General features: G+C 41.8%; 1 protein-coding gene across 1 annotated transcript in view; it reads left to right on the top strand.

Moving 5' to 3' along the window:
• The first annotated feature begins 361 nt into the window (after window positions 1-361).
• arid3a (AT-rich interactive domain 3A) overlaps window positions 362-19,756 on the top strand; it is a 50,525-nt gene continuing 31,130 nt past the window's right edge. The window contains exons 1-3 of the mRNA XM_030727527.1: window positions 362-716; window positions 13,998-14,739; window positions 14,844-15,135. Coding sequence (XP_030583387.1) covers window positions 14,408-14,739; window positions 14,844-15,135 — 624 coding nt within the window. The 5' untranslated portion in view covers window positions 362-716; window positions 13,998-14,407. The remainder of the gene's footprint in view (window positions 717-13,997; window positions 14,740-14,843; window positions 15,136-19,756) is intronic.

The raw sequence follows: 19,756 nt of genomic DNA, 5'->3' as shown, positions 1-19,756 counted from the left end.
CATATTATTTTGTTTAAAGCACCTAAAATAAGCCTATAAAACACAGCATATTAAATCACACTTTTCCCCTTCTCTTTCTGTGCCTGGCGTTTGTTGACTTTGCTACTTATATTATTTACTTTAATTCACCCGCTACTGTGCACCGGTTAAATACCGCAGGGAGGCCAAATGCAAAGTGTGCCTTAAGTTTGCAACATCTGCAATCCCCAGCTTTCTGCCCCACTCCCACTTTATAGTTCACACACCGCTCCCTTGCACTTACCCTGCTGCGGGGGTTGGGGCGTCCGGGTAGGGGAATGGGGGTGGGGGGCTGGCCCCTGCTGATTCAGAGGTTAGGAATTTGCATCTGATTGCTGTTTGTCAACCAATGATGTGACCGTGCAGGTCGGAGAGTCTCTCCACGCCTCTCTCTCTCTCTCTCTCTCTCTCTCCCTCTCTCTCTCTCTCTCTCTCGGTCTCCGTGTCTGTCTAGCGCCACGCAAATTCTGAAAACACGATTACATGCGAGAGCCGAACGAGTGGGTATCATGCAGTCACATGAAGCCACTTCATCTCTAGTAGTCGATATCCACGCGAATCACCTCTCTTCGACCTCGTTTAGAGGCTTTTTTCTCTGCGTCTAATCGGAGAGGGAGCAGCCAGGATTCAGAGACGGAGAAAACAGGAATGTTTCTTCCGGTTCTGAAGAGTGTGAAAACCGAACGGAAGCCGATGTGGTAAGTTTATTTATTTATATATTTATTTTTTGAACCCCTCTCCTTATTTTCCCGTTTGCTTTATTTATTTCCGCTCTGTTCTTTAATTTCTTTCCATTTGTGTGTGGCTTCCTCCTTGTTTTTCACTCGTCTTTTTTTTTAATCGATATGCTATCAAATGTCTGATTAATTGCCTGTTGCAAAGGTAGCGGATGGACCCAACCACCGTGAGCCACTCAACGATTACATATTAACCTACGCTGAGTGGAAGGGCACTATTTTGCGTAAATTAAGTTTTTTGTTTTTTTATTTGGCCCCCACCCCCAACCATTTTTTTTTTTTTTTTACAGATTATGAGGAGTAAAAATATTAAAAGTGGTCATTTTAATAACGAGCACGCTTCGTCTTTAATGTTACCTAGTAACCGTGTCACCGTAGTAAGGGCTAACAGTCGAGTTCAGACCGTTACCGTTGATTCTACGCTGTCACCCAGACACACTCCCAAATGTACAGCCATAAGTGAGCAATGCAGCAGGATCAGTCACAGTACGCAAGCTGATGTCGCTACAGACGCAGCACTTTTATTGCTGCTAAATACTGGGTGCCCAAAGTTGCAAATTAAAGCTTTATATAAGTCTTTAACAGCGTTTAGCGCCGCGTCCTATGGAGCAAGAAACCAGCTATTTTACACCGCCATGACAGATCCACTGTATGATTGTGTAACATAAGTACATCCCATTGCCCTTTAAGTTAGATATAAAAACCGGCGCATGTGACTGGGAGTACAGCTGAGGCCCTCGCCGGAGATTTGGCTGCCATGTTCTGCGTTGAGGGGGTGCGGGCACTGGGGACCAGTCTTTATTGACTACTTTGAAGCAGGTTTTTAAAGGTCGTTGATGCTGCAAAACACGTTTAATTTCTGCAGCTCCATAAGGCTTTAAAACACAGTCACGCGACAGTGAGCGTAAGCCCAGGTTTCCTAATCTAGCCCTCTGTCCTTTCACATTAAAAGAGGCGGAGTCGGCCCCAGATGACCAATAGGAAACATGGACAGGCCTTTCGGAGCCTTTTTCCTCTAACGACGGAAATGAAACCAATATTATTTAAAGGAATTTAAGAATACAGAGCAAAAGCAGCAGTTTCTGCAGCAAAGAGAGGAATGGCGACTGTGTGACTGCCTTTCAGTATCATTGACTGTACCTGTAATCACAATTATACAGTCTTGGTAGCATAAGGAGCAAATAAATGAGCAAGTAAAAAGCTATCAAAAAGTAAGTAGACTTTGCAGATCATATCAACATGTAGTCTACGAGGCTTTAGTGCTAGCTCTCTAAGGATTATGTCTATATAAAGGCCTTTAGAATAATGCAATTGCTGTGAAATTGCTTGCAGCCTGCACAAAACGTAAGAGAAGCATTTCTCACTTCTGTTCCTCAGGGAAATCCAACTCGGTCAGTGGTGACACTACTTTCAAAGGTAATTCTCATACACGTTTGTCAGTCAAACACAAACTAAGATGTTTACCCACGAAAGAAGTAAAACGCCTTAACTGCACTGCCTAAATCCAGTGTTAAACCTGAAATTGTTTCCTAAACCCAAATCCTTCTTGGAAGTACAGACTACTTGTCCAAAGGCTGGTCAAAAAACAAAACAAAAGAAAAAACAGCAAAAAAGTTGATATATTTAAAGATGTGAAAATAACCCCACACAAGATCATCTGAATAAGATTGTTACCAAAGTTCGAGGGCTGTTTCAGTTTCTCACAGGTAAAAATCCCTTAAACTGTTGGCGCTTCTGTGTAAGTGCAGTGCTGAAGCAGGATAGATAAGAAACTTTCACCATCTTTTTAAGTGACTGAGATCAAGCTCAATCAAAGAATTCACGAGAAAAGTCACATCAGGGGAGTGGTATGGACACAATGAGCCGCTTTGAGTACTACAGCAGGGTGGTGGGAAACTCCACTGCAGTGAGCCCTGCAGTCTGTTTTTGGATGATGTCACAGCAGACAGGAAAAGGGGGGACAGTAAAGTTTCATCCAAAAAGGAGCTCAAGAGGCCCTTAAACGGTATTTTTTCTCACAATGGTCGGCTTTGTCTCATGAGAAACCTCGCAGCCACAACCAGACCTGACTAACTTTTGGTTTGTGGTTAGTGTTAAAAGTTTCTCCCCAAGTTAAGGGGGACAGTGGAGTACAGTCAAAGGAAGTGCTGTGGAGAGTACATTTGTCTGGATGACCTTAAACGTTTACATCATGAAAAAAGTCACGTCTGCTTTCACTGTCTTATCTAAATGTGGTTTAGAGGCTTTTCCCTCCCATCAGGATCAAAACTTGTTTGTAAAAAAGCAAATTTCTTTGTGTCATTAATCAAAGCTTTAGATTCAGATTCAAGAATCTGTGTTGCACAAATACAACAAAGTGGTCTGTTGTGTGGTTTGAGGTTGCAGGAACAGTTATGAAATGTTCTTTGTGTGGTCATCGACTTGCAAAAGTTCTTGGCGTGCTCACAAATTGACAAGGATGGGAAATTTTGAAACGTGAAAAGGTGAACGCAAGGTATTTACATCTTAAGTTGATGCTGACAACCACAAGGAAAGTGTGAGGCGCTGAGTTGTAGAACTTGGCTTCAACTTCACCTTAACAGAGATTTCCAGGGCCGCGCCCACCGCTCTTCGATCACCTTAGAAAAACTGCAGCACTAATCTGTTTGGCCCAGTCTCCATATGGTATCCTCTGACCAGCACCCGGGCTTTGCGGTGTAGAGAAACACTGCTGCAGCGGGGGGTTTGGCTCTTCCTGGATTAGAAATGAAATGATTGGCAATCAAGCTCAGGTCTTAAAAAGGCTTCTTGTTTCCTTTGCTCATAGAAAAGTCAGTCATTGCATGTTCAAATAGAGATATATCAATGTTTAAAGTGGCCATGTGACTTCACATATTGTTGGCTTGGTTTCTAGAGTAATTCAGCCGAGGAAACCACCTCTGGACCACTGCGTTACAGGCGTGCGTAGATGATGCAGGCTTTTGAGATAATCAGTAATGACTGATTTGGCCTGTTTCGGGCAGTCTGACAGTTCAAAGCTAAATTAATGGGAAATATAATCAAAACATGCGTCACTGATTGAGATACTTGTTGCAAAACTTAATGTGATTCTCACTCATTGATTTCCAGACTTTTTTTTTTCAGTCTAGCTAGAAGCTCCCTTTATATCACAGATGATGGAACCCATTATCATCTCAATATCAGTGCTGCTGACACATGTATTGCGGCTTAGCCGATGGCCACGTCTGTCTTCTCATTGCTTTTGGCTTCTACTGATATGCCTGCTTTCTGTTGCTGCTATCATTTGTTCTTGGTTCCAGAGTATGTTTGCTGCACCTTCCTTCTCCTGCCGTGTAAACTAGTCCCTTCTGCCCTCTTCTCTAATCTGGTGTTCGGGATTATCTGTTTTGAAACCATCTTGGGTTCACGCAACACCTTATATATTAGTCATGCATGTTTCATGTAGAGACAGAGTTCTGCTTTTTTTTTTTTGTTGTTTGTTTGTTTGTTTTCCTTTTTTTGTCTGAGAGCTTGGTGGTGCTGGTAGGTTCACACCTCACTGTTTTTCAGTTTGCCAAATGCACACATCAGCAGGAGGTGGGGTCATGTCATTTACAAGCAAAAAATCCACACAACTTCCTGTCATTAGTGTTGCCTGATCTTAGCGCAAGTGTATCTGAAGATCATTTAGAAGCAGTAAGTGTCACATGCAAATAGGTTGTTCAGTTTGCCTCTGAGCATCACGGCTGAGTGCGTGGCAGACACTGGCAGTTGGCCACTAAACTGGTTAGTGTCTGTGAGTTTAATGACAGGAAGACATGCTCAGACAGGATGGACAGGTCTGCTTGTTTTCTTATCAAACTATAAACTTTTATTGTGTTAAGGGCTTTTTCTTTTTTTTTGCTTTAAGTGGTATAGGCTTTGGCTTGAGGATTGCATGACTACTTGAATGTTTCTGTATCAGCAGAGATTGTATTACTGTGAATGTGAGTACTGTCTGCACACCACAAGCCTTCCTGCCATTAAAGTAGTGGGAGACAGCGTGGCTTGGCTGCCTTTCAGCTGTTCTTGTGCCAAAAGCTGCTTTTCTCAAGGCGGTGTTCAACACGTGGGGCTTCAACTCTAGCCAAAAAATGCAGGGGAAGAAACAACAACAACAAAAAAAATCCTGTACAAGTTACTTCATTCCTTGGACTGAAGTCATGAGGGAATCCCTGTGACGCAGGCAAAAGGAAGGGGCTAAGGTTCTGGGATGCCCTGCAGATCCTGAACTTGCCTGCTTAAACAGTTGTAAGTTTTGTGAATGCAGTGTGTTCCTCACCAGCTGGTGTGACCTAGGCTCACGCTTGTCTGCCTGGATACCAGCCCGCAGCTGCAACATGCTGACATGTGCGTCAAACCTGGAGCATTTCAGCTTTACATTTGTGTCAGCTGGCGCTAAAAACCCACACAAGTAATCAAACCTAATTTAATGAGACCCATATCCTTTCCCTGCAGATAAAGCTGCCAGTATTTATTTGGGATAGATATTTAATCCACATCTAACACAGAACTGACCCCCATCACTTGTTTTTCTTTCTGTATTCGGTACGCATAGAAGTCTTTATCTTAAATTTCCACTCATCCATCAACCATGTACAGACAAAAGGCCGGATTGTAAAAGATCACAATGCAGTGACGTGACCACGTAGTCACCATATAAACCAACAGGTTAATCCAGTTTTCATGCCATTCAATGAAAAATGCAAACCCCCTACTCCACCTCTCCCACGCTAGACAAACTACCATCATATTATCAGTCTGCAGTCACAATAGTAGTGCACTGAAATCTGCGAGCTGCAACATGCAGCCTGTCTCCTGAGCCTCTGTTTTTCCTGGCAAAGTAAGTTTTAACACAGGAGTTTGACTTGGGAGTGAGCTTTCTAGTAAGTACTGCACTGAATTTCTCAGTTTTGTCGTAGAGGTACTAAAGTAGTTTAGTAATAGCAGCAATGGTGGCTTAATTACAAGTGCTAATTATGTGCTAATTATATATATATATATATATATATATATATATATATATATATAATTTGTAGTTTAGCTGCACAAAGAAAAAAAAGAACAGGCACCAGCTGATATAAATGAAACTGTTGGGCCTCGAGAGAGTTAACCGTAATAACAATACTGATGTCATCTGTTGTTTCACTGCAGCGCAGACTGTGATGACCTCCTTAAGAATGGCCTGTGCTTCCCCACCAGAGCTGTCATCACATGAGATTTATGTCTGCTCCTGTAATAATACAGTCTCCATGCGAAGCTCTCAGTAGGGTTGTAACGTGGCAAAGTTAATATCTACTGGTAGGGTGGGGGGTGGGGGCAGCAATGTTTCAGCTGAATCAGCAGAGACTTTTTTCCCCCATTTGACTGTTCAGCTGATGGCTTTTCATATGGTTAGAAGAAGGGCTTCCATCTAACAGAGAAAATATGTTTTCTGTGGGTTGTCTGGCCACAAGTTACATGTGTCTAATATGCAGAAATGCAAACTTTTCCACACACACGGGGACATGTTGTTTCTGTGGTTATCCTTTGACCCTGGGTAAGCAGATGCTTTTTTTGTTGTTGTTTTTTACCTGACTTACGAATATCCATATCCAGTCTTATAGTTTTAGGGTTTCTTCCATTTTCCCAGAAGAAAGCAAGTCTTGAGAGTATTGAAGATTGCACCTCAGGAGTTCTCCTTTCACACCTTTGTATTGTTTACAGTTGCTTATTAATAACATACTACTTAAATTGTATCAGAGTGTAGCAGGCATGTGAGCAAATAGAAGTGACTTTCCTTTGTTTCCAGATGACACACGGAGACTGTTTTTACATTTCCTTAGAGTGAGGCCAGAAACACTGTAGATCATACAGCGGTTTTAGGATGGAAAACACTGTTGGCCTCGCTTGCGTGCACAGCTTAATCCTGTTGCTTGATGGCCACAGATTTCACTGGTGAAAAGTGGATCACTAGATCATTGGCTGCTACATGCCCACTTAATTTATAGCATAGCTGGCACTAATCAGATTTGGCCTGCTGTATTTCTTAGACTTGCTGGTAGAGTTCAGTGGAAAATACGTGACCGGCCTGTGCGACACTTCCTCAATGATCTTGTTGTTGCTCGAGTGGGGTTCAATGGAGCCTGTGTTATTGCCTTACGAGGTAATACTGCAAGGAATGTGAGTGTGAGGCATAATCAAGACCAGCACCACTAACCGACTTCTTGCTGTTATCCCCGCCCATTCCCTTTTTTCCCTTAGATCTAGAAGCAGTCATGAATAGCTGTAAATATCTGTCATTTTAACTACTGTCCCGTGTTAATATGCATGTAGCATGTTGATTATTTTAATGCACACAGTGGACACGAATCAAGAAGTAAAAAAGTATTTTGGTTTTTGCCACTATTTAAGTTGTTTTTTTTGTTGTTGTTTTTTTGTAATATGCGTGTTCTCACTCAAATATTTGTTTACCTGAAATTAAAATTAAAGGCATGGTATCATTTCAGTTTCAGTTTAACAGCCCCTGCGGTTAATGTTTTGCCTCAGGAGGGGTGCAAAGCTTATATAATTGACGCAAATAATTCTTGCCAATTTGTTAGTTTCTGCAGGGCTATTTTTCTTTTAAACAGGTAATATTGTATCAGCAAAGCAATTTGCCTGTCAAAATATGTTTTCTTTTTTTTAAAGGATCATATGGAAATTTGCATACACAGATATTAACCTGTATACTTAAAGAGTTTTAAGTAGAATATGGGTGTGGTTGTGTTTTTTTTTTTCTCTTCTTCTTTGGGGCATCCAATGAGCAGCGTTGTGTTACATTATTTGTTGAAAAAAGTGGGCATACTTTGTCACAAAATGCCCTTTGGTGTAGTAAACTGATAAACCCAGTTGTCTGGTTTCAGTTGACCGCTTGAATTAAAAGTAATGACAGACAATAAGAAATATTCAGGCACCACAGGTAGACGTATGCATGCCCGGGAATGTTGGCCGATAACATCAGTGCAAAGCCTGTTTCTCTACTAACGTAACACTAAGGTACAAACTACTGATGCGTGACAGCAGTGCTGAATGATACAGCAACTTGCAAGATTTCTGTTAACCCAAATGCCATTTCGGTCTGTCTGCAGGTCCATTTGAGTTGAGTTTTTGTTTCTATTGAAATCCAACATAAAGAAAGAACAGTATACCAGGAACCACCTACAGAACCTTAAACCGAAATAGTCCAATCCAAAGAAGACTTTTATAGTATCACCCACCCCTGTCAACGAACCGTAAGTGGAGGGGGGGGGGGGACTAAAAGTGGATTACAACTTTTAAAAAAATTAAATTGTCAGATTTTTAGTCAAGCAGAACAGGCAGACATTCATTTTAATATCTAGTTTCAGTGCTTGCAAAGAGTGTTAAACCACACAGCTTCATCATGCACAAGGTGGTTTGTTGTTTCAGTACATGAAAGGAATTAACACTTATATTCCAAATGTGAAATGCAAGATAAATAGCTGCAATCTTGCTGGCACATCAAAGTACCCACTGAGGAAAAACCCTTTGAGTTTTAATGCTCGTCTTTCTCTCAGGAACTTTTTTTTTTTCTTTTTGCTCATTGTAACACGCATGTTGAAGATCACTATCCATCTTTAGAACAAAGGCTTCAAAGATGGATCGTGATCTTTTCTAGGTTTTCATTTGCACACTGTGAATGCAGCCGTTCCTGAACATATTCAGACGGGAGTCAAATTAAAAAGAAAAAACGCAACCTAAGAAGTCTTAAAGAGCCATTAGACAAGCTTCAGTTTGCCTTTGCAGTGACTCTCCAAGAATCTGGGCTCTGCTGGAGGGATGAACACAACTTATCCTAAAGATAAAGGTGGTGGAGAGTGCCACAGGTGCAGGACATGCAGGATACGAGTCTCACCATTTCATACTAAACCTCGTAGACAGGAGCTCTATCATCCTGGAAGAGAGCACTCACATCAGGACAGAAATGTTTCATCACAAGATAAAGATGATCACTTCAAACAACTTTGTATGGATTTGCAGTGACACCCCCCCCCCCCCCCCCCCCCCCCCCACAAAATCACCACCACCACCCACCCACTCTAAGAGGACAGGTGAAGCTAAAACTATTAGGAGAATAGCCAACACAGGATAGCAGAGCCACTGGTTCCCCCTCAGTGTAGGGGTTAAGGGTTCAGGGTTTTCCTTTAATTCATCAAGAGTCTGTATGTGCATGTATGTTGAGCTGGTGTGGGTCTCTTTATCTTGTTGGAATTAGACCTCTCGTTCTTATCAATCTGTCCTGTTTGCTCAGACCTTACAGTCTTCCACATCTCAAATGTGGGTTAAAAAAAAAAAAGAGGGTTAACCCATTAGCTCCTAGTGTTCTTTTTTATACTCTATTCATCCAGCTGCTTAGGTTTCTGTGCTAGTGATTCTCTCACTCCTCTCACCCACTCATTATTTCCTGCCATCTATCCCAGCAGGTGTGGTGGCTGCTCAGGCTTAGTTGTTAATGAGCCCAAGAGATATGTCTGCACAAATACCAGAATTTTTATTTATTTTTTTTAAATAAGAGGACTTCCACTTCAGGAACTTATGTTTTTATTGGGGTGTTATACTGCATACCCATTTACTGGAACACTTTATGTACTCCCGGATTTCCCTAAACTTTGGTCCTCACGTTCACTAAAACAGATGATTATCCTCCATGTATCCATTTATCGTAAATAAAGGATCCCAAATAAGTTGCTGACTTGGAGGCAGGCTGTTGTAGTTTAGTCTGCTGTGTGTGGCCCACAGACCTTATAACAAATGTACTAGAGACATGTTTCTGGTTTAAATGCTAGTTAGGCAGGTTAGAGGTATGGTTAGACCCACCCAGCTGTCACATTTTCATCACTGGCGATCGGAGCTGGGCACAATAAATACTCCTGACTACTTACGCAGGATTGAATTCCCATTGTGCCTCTTCCCACTGACTACAAAAGCCAGATGTTGGTGCATGTTGGTGGGGCTTTTGTCCAGGGTAAAAGTGGCTTTGGAAAGCTCTCATAAAGGTGGCAGTAAACCTAGAGGAAATTGTCTGCTATTGTCAATTCCTCAGATCTCCTCAGTTAAGCCCTTTCCCCGACATGTTTAGATATGGAAATGTTTCCCAGAGAAGGGAGCAACACCACAAAATCATTTGTTTGGTGTAAATTAGTTTGTGAGTATTTTGACTGGCAAAAAAGGAAGATAGACAGGGCGTGAAACCTGTTTGTTTTCTTGCCACTGGAACTTGTACACTCAAGAGTTTCTGGTGGTCCAACTTTTCTAATATCAGTCATGTAGTTAAATTTTGGTATTGTCAAGACATTTCTCCATGAGTGCTGATTCTCACGTGTGCTACAGTACAAAGAAAACCCAGAAGGGGGTTTTAAGGGAAATCACCCTTTGCCACTCAGACTGCTTCACTGCTAATTTCACAGCAAGCTGTGATCTACGTATTAAATACCTTATCACTCACTCAGAGTCAACCTCTTGCCACTTTGCTGCTGTTAAAAAGGAGTAGTGGCAGTGCATCGGCTTGTTCAAGCACTCTTAACTCTCTGAATCCTGTTGTTAATAAGTACCTGGTTTTATGACTCTAATATAAACCAGAAGGTCCCCCCACCCCCTGCCGGCCAGTATTGAAAGCCAGTCGTCTTGACACTCTGGACAAGTCAGACCTCAAAAACAAATCAAGGTGTTCTTACAATAATAGTGTCTGAAATGTTGCATGGGAGCATGAAAATGTTGCTTTTGCTGGCAGAAACTAGTGAAGACAGACAGAAAGCATTTGTCTTGCAGACAAAAACAAGCGACGCTCATGCAAAAATTGAGAAGCTTATTTGTTTTCAGGGCGCAGATGTATAAGGCTAAGTGTTAACATATTGCTCATTTATTACTTGTGATTTTTAAGGTTTTCCCACACATGCTTTTTTTGAGCTTATGTGGTAATCAACAGCAAATATTTGAAGCTTTGACAGATAGGGTAACTGAAGTTATATGTTTCACAAATTAAAAAAAAAAAATCCTAATCCCACAATTGAGCCATAACTGAGAAAAACTAGACTACACTCAGGCACCCTTTAGTCAGTTTTTCTCTTTCAGACATGATGTATACACGCACACATAACACGTCGACTGTATATCTAGACAACAGTGTGTTTGTTTCAATACACGAGTTTTATCTCGGCGTCATATAGAAAGTCTTTAGAAGCATCAAACACATCTCCTCAATTGGGGAAGTGGAGAGAACATATGTAGTGGTGCAATGTAATTTGCACCATGTAGCATGAAGGAAATCATGTTACTGATCATCAGTGGCATGAAACAAAGAGACCACTTCTTCTTCCCCCTGCACAGGAAGAGTCAACAGACGAGCTTTGTTGTAATCACTTCTGTCTTTGACATTACATGTATGACCAAAAAAAAAAAAGAGGAGGGGGGGGGGGGGGGGGTGTATCCGGAGCTGTAATGCTCATGGCACAAACGTGAAGCAAACACCAGAAATTGTGTGTGACTGTGATGTGTGCCTTATTTAAAAAAAAAAAAAAAAAAAACGTACACATGCTACCTAGACAGCGTGTGGGAACGCGTTGTTCTGAAATGAATTTGCTTATGCCACTTAATGCAATATTGCTGGATAGTTTTGCTTTCAGTAAATGCACGGTGTCTTTCCTCTTGTAGCCCACTGTGACTTGATTGTTTTGCACTTGCAGTAAATACAACACAGACAAGTTGTTTCAGTCAAACCAGATCCAGCTCAGTGAGGTGCTTTAATCCTGCTTGTGCCGACGTTATTATCCGTCTGACAACTGCAGGCGTTCAGTTGCACCTCAGTTGCCCCGAAAGAATGTAATGAATCAATATTGAATATCTGTCGGGTGCCTTACTACATCTGCTCCGTCAGTTGTCACTTCCTTCACCATATGTGGAAACATAAGTTTCACAGCTCGTGTTTCCTTGCGCAACATTTCTCTAACACCATAGCATAGAATGGCTGAAATATTTGTATTGTGGTTTTTATTGGTGCATGATCATGTCTGGGTTGGTGGGGTGGGGTGGGGTGGGTGGGGTGGGGGTGTGTAACATTTTTTTCAATGTGTTGCACTTTATCAAACACCTCTGAAGCTTTTCGATTCTTAGTAGCTGGTGCTTTTAAAGTACTTTTTCTCAGAATAAGCTGCAGGGTTTCAACTCTGGTGAATTTTACTTGCACCTAACTGGAAACTATTCAGCAGTTCTGTAATAGCATATATAAAATTCATACTTATTTGGAGGTATGTAACACAAAAACAGCATTTAAATGTCTATAATGTAAACATAGCCCCTAAACACATGTAACATGCTGATTTTCCTTCCATCAATCTGGTGTGCCACTTGTGTCGTGCACAATTAATTCTCTGTAGATTACGAATATTGAGCAAATGTATGTTGATCTTTCATGTGAGTCAGACCGGTATAATGCACAAGCTTGCACAAGCTGTTGTTTTGCATTGGATGTCATATTGAGAAACTGGCTGATTGGGAAAAATAATTTCTTGGCAATTACCAGGATGCTTGCACATGGTGTTCTCATTAGGTATTCACAACTATCCAACACAGGATATGGAAAAGGGTTAATTTTCCTATGAGTGGCACCGTGACTTCTCGTGAATTTCATTTGCCAGCCTCAAGAGACCATGGACCTGAAAAGTGGATGCGCTGTTTACCATCTTGTGCCCATGTGTAATTATACTACCATACCCACGAAACTCCTGTGTAATTCCACCTAGCCACATGCAGGAGAAAAACAGCTTCTATGCTCAAGAAAATACCTGTAATGATAAGGTATGTTGTGTCAGGGATTGCTGTGCTGGCCACATTTTTCAAAGGGTTTTCATAGATGTTGTCATCTGTAATAAAGGCAAATGCAAGCCTGCGATATCAGCTGTAAAAACAATCAAAGCGCAAACATGTTTGTATGTAGTTGAGTTGCATGTAGTTGCAATAGAGATTGCCTTTTTTTCAGTTAGTTCAATCATTCATGCTTTCATCTAAAGGATACTGAATGAGTAGGTACAATGTAAACCCAAAGTTTGTGAAAGAAGAAGATTGAGGCAGGTGGTTGTTATCAAGATCTGTTTCTCTTATGTATTAGTCAGCATAGCTGAATGAGTACTGGCGTACAGTCACTGCAGCCTCTTGTCATGACTGGTATTTGGCATGTCCAGCACCTGCGCTTGAATTTCATTTCCCCTCACGCTGATGACTTTGCATTTAGCTCTTATCTGTGTGTGACTGATCTAAAACATGGCCTCCCCAAACCCACGCTTATTAACGTTTTGACCATATTCTGGGTAAGCTGGGGTTTAGGAGGGGATCTTTGTAGGGTTGTAACCACTGATAGGTTGAAGGTCGTTCCTTATACTACAGACTGCTTTGCATACCTGGGTACTTATGTGGAGCAGGTGTGTAGGAGAACAACTGCAACCTACACAAGTTTCTGTGTCAGTAACAGGGGAAAACACACCAGTGAAGCCTCAGTCAAGTGACACTTCTGATTATTAATTAAACCTTTCATAATGTTGCTGGGACAGTATTGTCTAAAACATTTGCTGCTAGGCTGAAATTCGTCTTGACTCATAGCCAGCCAGGTGAAAAAGGGACGGTTCTTCCTGTGATTTCGCTTCCTCTTGTTGTTGGGGTTGAAACAGTTTGTCCTGTGCGAGCCACAAATCTGTCCTGTTTCTCGTGTGTTTAATTTTGTTTGACTAATCATTTGCAATGGACATTAACTTTGGGACTGTGTTTTTTGTGCGTCACAGGGATTTCGAATTACAATTTGCATATTTGTTAGTAAAATTAACCATTTTTTTCCTCCATCTCATTTTCTTAAGTCCTGATTTAAGCAGACGGGGTGGCCTCCAATAGTCATAGCTGTAGTTGTACACTGTTCTAAATCACACAAGGTTTTACAGAACATTTATTTAGGTCATGAATCAAAGAATGATTATCCTCAAAGTTTTCTTGGAGGATTATCCATTAAGTTCATATGTATGTTCGTTGCAAAACAGATAATGGAACCAGACCATTGGAATTACAAAAACTACCTTTAATTTGTTATTTAAACCAGTATCAACAAAGGTGATCTGAACAGCTTGCCTTTTCTCTGAAGATACTGTTCTTTATAGGCAGTGGAAAGTGGCTGTCTGACACTCTGCTATTCTTTCTCATCCTCAGGTCTTTGTAGTCTGTCAGCAAAGTCTTGTACTCCTTCCTTCACTTCCACGTCTCGTCTCATTGAACGCCGTGCAAGCCAGCTCTGCTACCGCCTTTGGTTTCTCCCCAGCTGCAGGAAAAGAACACTGAGACAAGAGAGAGGCCTCTGTCTTCAGAACTGCAGCCAACTTCTGACTGCGTGTCAGTGAGCGCCTCCTTTTTTCACCTTCCAAAGACCCACATTTCAACATAACTGTAACCTCCAAACCTACAGCAAGCTGCTAGTGAAGTCATCACAGGTGCAATTGGCTATTGCTCCCACCTTGGAAGCAGGATCGACTGTCGTCCTCTGACTGGCCGTCAACTGGTGCCCCTTCAGCGGAGGAGGGAGGGAAAGAAGGCCTCTGAACGCTTCGCCGCTTTCCCTGGAGATGAAGTTGCAGGCTGTCATGGAAAATCTGCACAGGCAGCAGAGGGCCAAGCTACTGATGGAGCAGCAGCTACAGCAGCAAGCCGCCACCCAACAGACTCAGGTCCGCACAGGTGAAGGGGATGAGCTGATTGGGAGCCCGGTGCCTGAGACAGAGCAGACCCAGATAGCAGCTCTTGCAGCCATGCGTGCTGCAGCCGCAGGGCTGCAGAGGGTGTCAGACAGCCCCATATCGGACCGCAGCAGCGGTGGTGATGATGATGGTGATGATGAGGACAATGATGAAGAGGAAGAGGACAAAGACATGTTGGGGTCAGATGAAGAGGAACAGATGTAAGTGATTTCTTTGCTTGACTTTTCTAAAAAAAAAGTTCTGTATGTAGTTTCTGTTTGGTTTTTTTTAGATATATATAAATTGGTTCATAATACACACACAGTAAACGGAAATGGGACGAGGACGACTTTGAAGGTGAAGTGGAAGAAGACTTCGATGATGACCTTGCAGAGGAAGGTCTGCCTACGGGGCATGACGCAGTGGCCCCTGGGAAGGGCATTCTTCTGTTGCCTCACCGCCAGCTTCACCCCCATTCCCAGCTGCTGAAGGTCCGTCCCAGTGTTGAGCATGAGCCCCGCTCAACAGTGGGAGCACATCTTCATTCGCATGCCACGCACAGCCACTTGGGTGGGCAGGACCATGGAGAGTGGACCTATGAGGAGCAGTTCAGACAGGTACCATCACTTTCTGTTCCATCATTGTGTGGAAGTCAGTCCTGACAACCAGGGGTTAAAGTGGGATTTGGCAGGTGGGGGAACCCTAAAACCCTAAGCTCAGGTGTAGCGGGGCAACTACATTCTACAATATATAAGCCCATGTTGCATTTGCCATAATGGCAGCTTTCCAGCTCCAAGCCTGTATAAAGCTGGAATTTGGCAACTGATACTAAATGGCATGATAATATTAAATTCAAATTTATGACATGACAGCAAGTCCTGTTATCAGGGCTGGACTGGCAATCGGCGTACCGGGCATTGCCCGGTGGGCCAACAGTCCTCAAGGGCCGATGCCGTTGGATTTTTTTTTCTTCCCTTTTTTTTTTCTAAGAGACCGGCCCACAATTTAGAGGGGGCGGCCCATTGGCCCATCTTCAATATAGACAGTGGGCAGAACCAATCAGGATATAGGATGAAGCGGCCCCACCCTTTCTCTGCGTGGTGCAGAACACTGAAACTACTCCCCGCTAGTAGTTTCAGGGTTGAGCGCGTGTGTTAAAGGAGAGGCAATATGGAGAGAGCGAAGTGGCAGAAAGGGGGGTGCGGAGAAGTTACGTGCGAAGAAATTGAAGAGTGTCACTGTAGATGCTACAAAATGTGTAAAGATCACAGACATGTTCGCTGCTGTAGCCTCCACGTCCTCTGTAATAGTAATGCTGCAGCAACAGCAGGCTGTAGGCAGAGCCGGCCAGAGGCATAGGCGACATATGTGGCTGCATAGGGCCCCCTGACCACCACGGGCCCCCCCCCAAGCTCGCCCACATTGTCATGAAACTTTTTCGGTTTGTTTTAATTTTTACAAATGCCAATTTCCTAAAAGAAAGAAGAGACTATTCTAAACTGTCCAGATTTGTACACTTGTAACAACACTAATTTAATCAGTAGGCTACACTCTAATATTTCTGTCTCAGACTGATGCTAAAAGCTAATTCATGCATCTGTTACTTCTAGGATGGACTATTGTAATTCATTATTATCAGGCTGTCTTAAAAGCTCCCTGAAAAGCCTTCAGCTGATACAAAATGCTGCAGCTAGAAGTACTGACAGGGACTAGGAAGAGAGAGCAGATTTCTCCCATATTGGCTTCTTTTCATTGGCTCATAGTCCTGTATCACCCCAATAGAGCACTTTGCTCTCAGACTGCTGGCTTACTTGTGGTTCCTAGGATACTTAAGAGTAGAATGGGAGGCAGAGCCTTCAGCTTTTCAGGCCCCTCTTCTGTGGAACCAGCTCCTAGTTTGGATTCAGGAGACAGACACCCTCTCTATTTTTAAGATTAGGATGAATGATGGGTTTTCTCTGTAATTACACTATAAAGTGCCTTGAGATGTCTGTTTGTTGTGAGTTGGCACTGTATAAATAAAATGTAACTGAATTGAAAAATTGAATTGAAAAGGCTGAAACTGTAATATATCCTTAAAAAAAATCAACTTTAACCCTCCAGCATTAATAACAATTAAGTTCAGGGGACAATGAAGTGGTATGATGGGGGCCCCAAATCAAATATTGCTTAGGTCCCCTTCAAGGCTTGGGCAGACTCTGCTGTAGGTGAAGACAGCAGCAGTGTGATGAGCAATGGCGATTGATTAATATCAGTATTTATTTACATTTGCATACTTCCCCAAATCTGGCAGCCATGGCACCTTAATCTGATAAAATAGCAAACAGTCAAGGCCGAGAAGTGTTGGATGAGCAGCAAGTGTCCATTTTAGGCTGCATCATAGCATTTTAGATATTTAGGTTAAAGATGTGTTGAAAGGCTGCACAGTAGTTTGAGTTTGTAGCCTCTGTGCTGGTTTAAACATGTTTTAAAAAGCCCTCAAGCAGGTGAAATAACAGATTTTAAAAAACTAAATGATACATCAAAGCTTTGCAATTTAAGCATTACTAAATTAAGTTTAAAAAAAAAAGTATGAAAGTATTATTAGCAAAGGTATGCCCACACTGAATAAGAATAAAACAGTGTCAAATGCTTCTAAGACATAGTTGCGGGCCGGTCTAAGCCAAAAATGCCAGGGCCAATTTTTTGTCCCAGTCCAGCCCTGCCTGTTATTTAGCAGCTATATGGATACAGCATCTAAGTACTTTTATTTGCAATTATGTTGAAGCACTATTTATTTTTCATTACTGTAAACTGAACCACAACACTGCAAACTACCCAGTTTATCCTTCACTTCACTTGTCTAGGATGAACTTTGAGCAACATGGAATTATTTTAATTATGTAAAAACATTTCAGAATATAAAACATCCAGATGACTCATGTACAAATCCAATATCAGATTAAGAAAATCTAAAAGGAATGAGAACGTTATATGTAAGGTTTAAGTTTCCTACCTTAGTCCTTAGGAAGAATCTCGTCTTCTCAGTTTTCTCTTTTTTACATACTTCTCCACTTTTGAAAGTAAAATTATCACACAGTAACATTTGTTTTTGCCTCCCTGGGAAATATAGCCACTGTAGCCTTAGCTAGTAGACACATTGTGTGCCAAATTGCACAGAAAGCTGTTGAAACACTTGTAAAAGTTACTCCAGTCACTTGTGTAGCACTAGCTAGATGTTGAAGTACCTCAAACACCAACTTTACATCTGAACTATGAATACATCACAGGGATGAGACGAAAAAGGATGTGTGCAGGCAGGATCATGTGGTGACCTCACTGTCTCTGTGACATCATAAAAATTGAAATTTGACACTGCCAACCACAGAATTCTTTATTTCTCATCTTGACGCTGTGTGTGGGTAAAAGGCACAGCTTTGGAGTGGTTTACCACTCCTATGTGGAGTTCCACAGGGTTCTGTTCTGGGGTCAGTTCTTTTCTCCTTATATTTACTTCCCCTAGGATTGATATTGAAAAGATACAATATGTCTTTCCACTTCTATGCAGATGATTCCCAAATCTATTGCCCTTGAAAAGAAGGATGGCAGCACATTAAATATTATTAGAATGTTCTAGTGACATTATAGCCTGGATGGCCTTAAATTTTTAAACTTTAATGAGAGCAAGACTTAAGTCATGATACTTAGACCCTGTCGTCCAGCAGTGCTCCAAAATTGGACCTGGCCCCACTGGATCTTTATGTTAAACCCATTGCAATAACCTTGGAATGAAAATGGACTGTGTCTTAAAAACTGGACAAACAGATTAAGTCTGTTGTGAAATCAGGCTTTTAACCAACTGACCTTCTTTCTAAGGTCAAGCCCCCTCTTATCTTTTAATAATTTGAGAGAGTTATACATGCTGTTGGTGTAAATCAGATCTATCTTTCACACCCTTCACACCTTCTTACCAGAACCCATAAGTAGGAGCATGTCTCTCCTGTTCTGCCTCGCTCACTGGCTTCCTGTGCATTTTAGGATTTAAGATTTTACTGTATGTCTTAAATCCCTTAATGAGTTGGCTCCATTGTAGCTTTCTGACCTCTCTCTACACCTTATGTGCTGACCAGCTACCCCCCCCCCCCCCCCCCCCCCCCCCCCAAAAAAAAAACCCTTACACATTTTTTTAAAGTACACCTTAAAACACATTCTTACTCTTTGGCTTTCAAGCTTAGGTATTTAGGTTATAGGATTATCTCTCGTATTCTGTGATGATATTTTGTATTGTGTGTGTGTGTGTGTGTGTGTGTGTGTGTGTGTGTGTGTGTGTGTGTCTCTTGTAATATTGTGCTGTAACCCCTTGTTTCATGTGCAGTACTTTGGTCAACTTTGTTGATTTATATATGCGTTATAAATAAATTTGGATTTGGAAATCGCTACACAGCATTTTGTATTAAACTATCAATCGAGATTTAATTGCTCATGATTTGAAAGTGTCTGAATGCCGTTCTGGGTCATTCTGGCACACTTTGACCCCTGCTGACAACAATCTCCTCTACAAGGGGATTACGTGAATGCAAATGGATGCACTTATTGGAGATTTAGGCTGAGCTGGGGTAACATGCTTAAACAAACTGATGTCTTTAGAAAACTGGTGACACAATAGAATGTCAGCTCGATTAGAGTAGAGGTATTAAGCCAGATGTCTTCCTGCAATCTTTATGATCTGTGGATCTGAAAATGTAGCATCTAAGTATGCATGGCACTGTTCTTTACTATTAAAATGTGGTCAATACTATAACAGTATTGTAAATTATAATATTCAGTAATAAATACTTATTTCTCATTTCTTAGCCCTAATGTAGAAACCATTTAAGTCTTGTGAAGGTCTGCAGATTTAACTCTTGCTGTCATCACTGCTGATTGATGGTATTAGGGACTGCAGACTGAAGGACTCTGCTGCTGAAAACCAAAGAAGAAGATAAATTGAAAATGTTGGTTTTTGACTAGTGGGCCACATCTGGCCCTCAAGCCATTCGCATTTAAAACTTTGTGGCACATGATGTAATCGACCAAGGTGGGAAATTAGCACCAGTCACTGGGCCAAATGTTGATAAAGACTAAGGTGAGACTTTTCCAGTTTGCCTTTGCCACTTCACAGTCTGGTGAAGTCAATTTGTTTAAATTTGTTGCTTGAAGAGGTCATTTCTTCTGGTGAAGCAGCTTGGTGCCTCGTGAGATTTGACATTTGCTAACTAA

This window comes from Archocentrus centrarchus, chromosome 4, assembly GCF_007364275.1.
Source record: "Archocentrus centrarchus isolate MPI-CPG fArcCen1 chromosome 4, fArcCen1, whole genome shotgun sequence".
NCBI classification, from domain to species: domain Eukaryota; kingdom Metazoa; phylum Chordata; class Actinopteri; order Cichliformes; family Cichlidae; genus Archocentrus; species Archocentrus centrarchus.
This window is presented reverse-complemented; position numbering and strand designations above follow the sequence as displayed.